The 8,698-nt window shown below is 38.7% G+C and overlaps 1 protein-coding gene across 1 annotated transcript in view; it reads right to left on the bottom strand.

Moving 5' to 3' along the window:
• The window catches only part of SRPX (sushi-repeat containing protein, X-linked), a 152,701-nt gene that overhangs the window by 33,064 nt on the left and 110,939 nt on the right, over positions 1-8,698 (bottom strand). Inside the window, exon 5 of the mRNA XM_006864298.1 lies at positions 523-649. Coding sequence (XP_006864360.1) covers positions 523-649 — 127 coding nt within the window. The remainder of the gene's footprint in view (positions 1-522; positions 650-8,698) is intronic.

Here is an 8,698-nt window from a genome sequence, read left to right as displayed (position 1 = left end):
AGAGAGAGAGAGAGAGATGAGTAATTGGAGTCCCTGAAAGGGTGTGGATTGCAACTCTAAGCCGGAGGTCAGGGATGGTTTTGCTAAGATGACTTTTGAAAAACACACCTGAAGGAGAAGAAGAAACCATTCAGATAAGGGAAGAGTATTCTAAGCAGAAGGAACAAGGACAAAGATGCTGTAGTAGATGCATCCCAGGTGTGTTTGAAGACAAGCAAGGAGGCCAGTGTGAGTGAGGAAGAGTAGAAGAGGAGTGTAGGTAGTTAATAGTGGGGGGTTTTGTTTAAATAATATGGGAAACTATTCAATGGTTTTTAGAAGACAACTGAAGGAAACAAGGGTCGAAGCAATTAGGAGTGTAGGGGAGAGAGAACGGTGACTTGAAAGGCTGTGCCATGAGTTTATCCTTCATAAGGAGGACCAGGTCTGAAGGCACATCTTGAATAGAAGCATCCTTTATTCCTGGTAGTAATGTTTCACATAAAAGGGGTAGCAAAATTCCAGCTGCCATATCTCACTTACTCAGTCAGAATGCCATCTGCTGTGTCTCTTCCCTCGGGGGTGTCCCAAGACACCCGGACTGTCAGCTTATTGGGTTCAGCAATGCGTTCCTTCACACTTGGGCACTTAATTCTAGGAGGTTCCATATCTGAAAATATAACCAATAGAGTCTCAACCATCATTAAGAAGTTATCTCTTGTCAACTTAGAGGGCTTAACATACAAAAATCTCTTCAGAGTTTGTTTATTCAGCCATCTGCATTTCTCTTTCCTCCCCTCATCTTTCCTTTTTTCTCCAATGAGTTTTGAAGATTGCTTGAGTACTGAAATGCAGAAGGCTAAATCTGTAATCCATTGACCTTGCTAGTTTTCCTGTATGGTCATTTAATTAGCTACATCTCCTTCCTCCTCACTCATCCAAACTCTGTCTACTGACTTGGCAACTTGACAATTACCCAGCTGATGGGAGAAATCATCCAGCTTTAGAGAGCCCCTCCAGCTTCAAAGACAGGATCATAGGATATTAGAGAAAGGTACCTTACTTACCATGGACTCTAATTCAGGAAAGAAAGAAAAGACCAAAATGGATGTCAGAAGAGACTCTGAAACTTGCTCTCCAAAGTAGAGATGCTAAGGTGAATGGTAGAAATGAGGAAGTGAATGAGCTAAACAGAAAATTTCAAAGGGCAATCGAGAACACAAAGTCAAGTATTATTATGAAATGTGCAAAGACCTGGATTTAGACAACCAAAAGGGAAGAACATGCTTAACATTTATCACCTGAAAAGAACTGAGGAAAAATTCAAGCCTTGACTTGCTGTATTAAAGGATTCTATGGACAAATATCGAATGATACAGAAAGCATCAAAAGAAGGTTGAAGGCATACATAGAGTCACTGTACCAAAAAGAAATGGTGGATGTTCAACCATTTCAAGGCACATCATATGATCAAGAACCAATGGTATTGTAGGAAGAAGTCCAAGTTGCACTGAAGGTATTGATGAAAAACAAGGCTCCAGGAATTGATGGAATACAAATGGAACTCTTTCCACAAACTGACACAGCACTGGAAGCACTCATTCACTTATGTCAAGAAATTTGGAAGACAGCACCTGGCCAATTGATTAGAAGAGATCCATATTTGTGTCCATTTCAAAGAAAGGTGACCCGATGAAATGCTAAACTCATCGAACAATATCATAAATATCACATGTAAGTAAAATTTTGCTGAAGATAATTAAAAAACAGCTGCAACAGTGCATCAACAAAGAATTGCCTAAAACCCAAGCCAGATTCAGAAGAGGATGTGATACTAAGGATATCATTACTGACATGAGATGGATCTTAGCTGAAAGCAGAGAATACCAGAAAGATTTTATCTTTGCTTCACTGACCACGCAAAGGCTTTTGTCTATGTGGATTATAGCATTGCAAAGAATGATTATTCCAGGATACTTAATTGTGCTCATGAGGACCCGGTACATAGACCAAGAGGCAGTAATTTGAACAGAAAAAGGGAAAACTGAATTGTTTAAAAGGTGTGTTCCAGTGTTGTATCCTTTCAGCATACTTATTCAATCTGTATGCTGAGCAAATAATCCAAGAAGGTGGATTATATGAAGAAGAATCTGAAGAAGATCAGGATTAGAGGAAGACTCATTAAAAACCTGGGATATGCAAATGATACCACCTTCACTTCAATGTAAAGAATGCAAAAAATCCTCACAAACGGACCAATAAATAACATCATGATAAATGGAGAAAAGATTAAAGTTGTCAAAGATTTTACTTTATTTGTATCCACAATCAACATTCAAGAAACCAGCAGTCAAGAAATCATGACTGAGTTGGGCAAATCTGCTGCAAAAGACCTCATTAAAATGTTGAAGAGCAAAGACATCACTTTGAGGATTAAGGTGCACCTGACCCAAGCCATGGTATTTGCAATTGCCTCATATGCATATAAAAGTTGAACAATGAATAAGGAAGACTATAGAAGAATTGGTGCATTTGAGTATAGGTGTTGGAGAACAACATTGCAAGAAGAACAAACAATTCTGTGTTGGAAGAAATACAGCTAAAATACAGCTTCTTAGAAGCTAGGATGAACAGACTTTGTCTCGCATACTTTGGACATATTATCAGGAGGGACTAGTCACTAGAGAAGGCTTGGTAAAGTGGAGGGCAACGAAAAAGAGGAAGTCTCTCAACGAGATATACTGGGCTCAAATGTAACAACACTTGTGAAGATGTCACAGAACTGGGCAGTGTTTCGTTCTGTTGTGCATAGGACCGCTATGAGTTGTAACTGACTTAATGACACCTAACAACAACAATAGTCCAATTCAATTCGATTCAATAAATTTTTATTGTATATCAATCTTGCCATAGACGTTCCTGGGTGATGTAAGCTGCTAACCAATAGGTTGGAGGTTTGTGTCCACCCTGAGGCACCTCAGAAAAAAGGCCTGGTGATCTACTTCTAAAAGGTCACAGCCTTGAAAATCCAATGGGTGCAGTTCTATTCTGACACACATAGGGGCACCATGAGTTGGAGTCAACTCAACAGCAACTAGAAACTGGAACCTTGCCTTGAGTTAGGGACCAATGGCAACAACCTTGCCATAAGGCTTTGTTCCAGTTTCTAGAGTTGGAAGGAGTGAATACAAATGCAAAATAACCATGTAGTCCATGCTTTTCAGAGTTTAGTCTATTGTAAGGATGAAGTTAGTACATATCAAATACAATACAAGACAGAAAATGATACTAGTCCAAAAATGAAGTAAAATGCTATGGAGATTAAAGAAGCTATCAATTTTTCCAGATGTAGAAACTGAAGCTCAGAGAGCATAAGTGACTTATACAAGGTAGCACTTGTAGATGTTGTTGTTATTATTGTTAAGTGCCGTTGAGTCGGTTCCGATCCATAGCGACCCTGTATAGGGTTTTCAAGGAGCAGCTGGTGAGCTTGAATCACCGACCTTGTAAATTCACCACAGCAGTATGAACCATAATGCATACTAGAATACTTGTCATTGGAACAAGTTCTCTACTCTCCAGCTATGTATTTATATTCCCAATATATTCCTCAATATCTTGAGAAAGGGAATGGTCCCTCTGGGTCCACTGGCACCCCCAACTGGCACTGGACCACACGTATAGCTGTGTGTTTTAAGATAGTAGTTATACCTTGGCTCTGGCCCTCAAAAGGCCTCCTAATTTCCCCCAAATAATTTCTCCAACTGGTAAAAGAAGTTCTATTCCTTCACTACCTAGGATGATAAAGAGGGCTAGATACATGAATGTCAGTTCTTTACTGGGTTGGATTTCTTCTCATTGTAGCTGAGTGGAATCACAAGAAGTAGCAGTTCAAATTTTGCAAATTCTATTTGATGATTCTGAAAAGATATAGAAAATGTGTTTAAAGAGGGCAGTACAAATTAATGGTATTCAGCTTTTCATCGCTGAATATCAAATGATATTTAAATGCTACTCCAGTGTGAATAAATATTAAATGTCTTTTGATCCTGATTCACAAATATTTTTGAAAGACTGAATGTAGCAAGTATAGACTTCCAATGCTTCCACCTGTTTTGTGTCAACTAATTTCTCATTTTACTTACGATAAGAAATAGTGAACAATATGTTAAGCAATTCTGCCTCCAACTATGCAAATTCATTTTCATTCTGTGTCATGAGTAATAAAGTAGGAATATACAGCCATGATACACAAATGTTAAATTGAACATCTACCACATTTTACTGAACCTAAGTCACTATTCATAATGAGATGCATGCTAATATCAGGGATATTAAAATGTGAAAAATATACACTTCTTAGAATTGATGAAATAAAGTATATAAATGTTATGACGAAATGCAAGATGCTTTAAACACATTCTAGATACCTATTTTCAGTTACTAAGCTTTCAAAAATAATATTAATTTTTTAAAAAACTATGATAAGTGGTAGAAGATATACTTTTAAAATTCAGATGAATTATTTCCGTTTTGGGTGCAGCAGAAAGAGAGGTGATCAGTGCCTGCCCCCTGCTGGTCAAATACAACTGACAATTTTATCATAGAAAGTATAATCAGTTGCTGTGGAGTCGGTTCTGACTCATGGCAACCCTGTGTGTTTTACGGTTGAACTGTGCTCCACAGGGTTTACAATGGTTGATTTTTTGTAATTTGATTGCCAGGCCTTTTTTCCCCAAGGCACCCCATATGTATTGAAATATTAAATAGGAAGGGGCTGAGACAGTATAGGTTTCAATGTAGAATTAGTTATGTTACCAAGTTTTGTTGGCATCACATTGTCAGAAGCACTTAGTGCTTCTGACAATTTAAACATCTGGATGATATACTCAATTTTTTTTCTATAGCTGACATTGTGAGCTAACTCACCCCAATTTAAACATCTGGATGAAATACTCATTTTTTTTTTCTATAGCTGACATTGTGAGCTAACTCACCCCAATTTAAACATCTGGATGAAATACTCATTTTTTTTTTTCTATAGCTGACATTGTGAGCTAACTCACCCCAATTTAGATGAGCTGGATGAAGAGTCTCAGAATTTCCCAAAGCTAACAAAAATTAGTCGAAACTAGCCAGAATTTTCAAAAGCAAACTCTGTCTCCTGATTTGTCAACATGACAATTACTCAGCTGAGGGCAGCACCATTCAGCCTTAGTGAGCCCCTTCCTGCTTTAAAGACAAGATCATAGACTATGAAGGGAGCCTTATTTATTGTCTGGTGGTGGTTCTGACTCATAGAAACCCTGTTTAGGGTTTCTGAGACTGTAACTCTTTACGGGAGCTAAAAGCCTCATCTTTCTCACATGGAACTGCTGGTAGTTTCAAACTGCGGACCATGAGAGTCTGACTCCTAACCATGACACTATTGATTCAATACAACTCAATAAATCTTTATTGAGTGCCTTTCTTGCCACAGAAGTCCCTGGGTGAGCTTCCTAAACTAGAAACCAGAAGAAATAAATTGACAAAAATACGAGCTAATATCTATGGAGTCCATGTGAAGTATCATCACTGCATTAGCCCATTTAATTCTCACAACCACCTCATAAGTTAAGGACTGTTAATATCATCCACTTTTATAGACTGAGAAGCATTTCTTCTCTTTTGGAATTCTGTGGTCTGGGATTTTAAGATGTGATTACATATGTTGAAATTATTTTAATAAGCCAAATATTTCTTGTCTGTCTGCTGCTAAGCTAGTGTTTCCCTCCAACCTTTGCACATACCTTTTGTGTGTGTGTGTGTGGTTGCATGCCACAACCTCCCCCATGAATCCCTGATGAGCAGCAGCATGGCTCAATGTCTGTTGCATTCTCAACCATTGTTCCTTCTCGCTACAGGCCCAGCTGGCCGTCCTTCAGCAGATGCTCCAGTAATCCAAGCCTGCTATTACAAAGCTGCAGCCACCATTGCTTTTTACATACACTTCCATGAATGAAATGAACAAAGTCAATGTAGAAACAAAGGAGCCCTAGGGGCATAGTGGTTACTCCTTGGGCTGCTAATCACAAGGTCAGCAATTCAAGTCAGCTAGGCACATAATGGGACAATGATAAGGATTTATGCTCGCATACAGATTTGTTGTTATTAGGCACTGTCGAGCCAGTTCCAACACATAGCAACCCAGGATAGAGTTTCCGAGGAGCACCTGATGGGTTTGAACCACCGACATGTGCTTAGCAATCCAGTGCTTATCCTACAAAGCCACACAGCCTTAGAAATCCTATATGAGGTCTCTATGAGTTGGAACTGACTTGATGGCACACAATCACCACCATCATCACTTGGTGGTGGTGGTTGTGTGCTATGGTGTCAGCAAGAGACAAGAAGGGAAGCAATGACGTCCATGAATAAAAATCACCATCTTCAACCAGAAAGTGTACAACTAAAAATTAACTCGCGACCCATTTATGTTAGGGAGGACCACTGAAAGTTAATCTGTTCCGTTTGTTCTGAGAAATCACACAAGGTAAAAAGTATAAGTATATTCATCAATCAAGTCATTTTAAAGCTAGAACTACCTTCCTCGAAGTACGCAAAGAATGTGTATTTGTCAACCCCAAAAAACTTAAATTTAAGATCATCAGTAGCAATGCACTGATACAGTTATTCTTAGCCCCACAAGTTTTGGTATCTTCATGTAAGTCTATGAAAATACTGCAATGCAGTCCAGGTAAAATTTTCTTATGGTGGCTGGGAAAACTATCAGGCACTTAGAAAGCAAGACAAATGTTCCATCAATTTGCATATCATTAAGTCTCAGAGAATTTTTATTTCAATGTTTAGTTCTTATAAATAAATTTCCATTAATAGAAAATAAATCTGTAAGGAATATAAAACAAGAGTAATTCCCAAAATCAAGTTAGTTTGTACACTGTCTTTGATAAAGCAATTAAGAATAAAACAATTAAAGCAAAAGACATTAGCTGGCTTTTCATTATCCACAGTATTATAACTATCTTTAATATATTTTTCTTCCTTTTTGGCCTAAGACAAAATATTCATCTAAAGCAGATACCATGAGTCTACTCAAAATCTGGTCTCTAGACTTGTTGCAATTCCAAGTGCTCATTGGTCTAACATTTAAATGCCTATATTGTGAAACAAAGAACTGAAAATGGAAAGAAAAAAAATATCTCCTTAAACAATAGTTGTTACATTCGAAGATTTCTAAGATCTAATTTTTATATCAGTGGAGGTTGTGGCTCTTTAAATACTTTAGCGTCCTGCAATTTGCAATGTGTGTGTGTGTGTGTATATATATATATATATATATACTTTTTTTTTCTCCTACAATGACTTATTTTTATCTATATCTGTTTCTGAAATAACCTTGAGATTGGGTTCAATACCAGGGTGCGGTCTTCATAAGAGAACTGATTTTACTTTATGGCACTTTCCAATTAGCCAGACCACAGAACTGAGCATCTTAGAATCAAAGGTAAGCCCAGCCTTCTCTTCATTCCTAGTCTGGAAGAGAACTTGGATGACCACCTTCATACTCAGCATGGCTATGGGTACTCTTCAAGGTTGTGTGGAAATCAGGGAACACCTTTGTCAACATGCATCAGCTCCTAAAATAGGCTGAGGCTCTGAGTTATGCTCAGCAGTCCCAACCTCAGCCCTCTCCTACATTGTTGTTGTTATTAAGTGCCGTCAAGTTGGGTCTGACTCATAGTGACCCTGTATAGGGTTTCCAAGAAGCAGCTGGTGAGTTTCAAAGCCTGACCTCACACTTCAAACCATCTCTGTGGTCCAGTGCTTATCCTACAGTGCCACACCTCCCCTACATACAACCAAATTTATTAACCTAGTTTATTAAAGCCAAAAGAATAAATGACAACCCTTGGAGACACTGTGGACAAATTCCAATTTATCTGTCATCAAAATCAAAGAACAGAATGCTTGCTTGCTTTGTCCATTCTTCTCTTTTTCCTGAGAGCTCTAAGCTGTGTTGTGGCTTACTGAAGTACCCCAGTGTGCAACTCCCACCTAATTACATGCACGATTCCTTTTTCTCCAAATATGTACTTTGAGACCCATCTGCCTGAAATTTACCCTGGCAAAGTGAGATAAATCCCCTGGAATTGGGGTTCATGTCTTAGTTCTGTCTCTCTCCCTGTGGGGGGTTCCAGGGCCATCTGGTTGGACTTACGACATGCTTGTTGTTTCTGAGAACAATCAGTATTGTCTTTCCATTGTCGCACACAATCTGTGTGATCCCTAAAGTACTCTTTGCCAAAATTTGCTGAGCAGAACAATTTTCAAGCTTCTCCTCTCCTCTCACTAGTACCTTTGCCCCTTCCAATGTGAGAGAGTAGAGATCCAAAATGAAAAACAAAATCATTTGAAGAGCTGGCTTAAACATACCAAATCACAGAGGAGATATAGAAAGAAACATCTGTGAGACGCTCTTGTGACCTGAATATCTGGCCTTAAGTCATGTCCTTCAAGAGGAGCATGTCCATAGTTCACGATCTCAGCACCATTCTACCTGCATACATTCACCAGGATTGCTTTTCAGAATTCTTTTCAGTGGGAACTGTGATGATCCAGGGGAAGAATTCTAAACTCTCTGAAAAAGACTGTTGTTCCAACAAACAAGTTGCTTGCCCAGGAAACATCAAGGCAAGTGGTCGGGTCCCCTCAGTGCAAA

The sequence above is a fragment of the Chrysochloris asiatica genome, unplaced genomic scaffold, assembly GCF_000296735.1.
Source record: "Chrysochloris asiatica unplaced genomic scaffold, ChrAsi1.0 scaffold00062, whole genome shotgun sequence".
Lineage (NCBI taxonomy): Eukaryota > Metazoa > Chordata > Mammalia > Afrosoricida > Chrysochloridae > Chrysochloris > Chrysochloris asiatica.
This window is presented reverse-complemented; position numbering and strand designations above follow the sequence as displayed.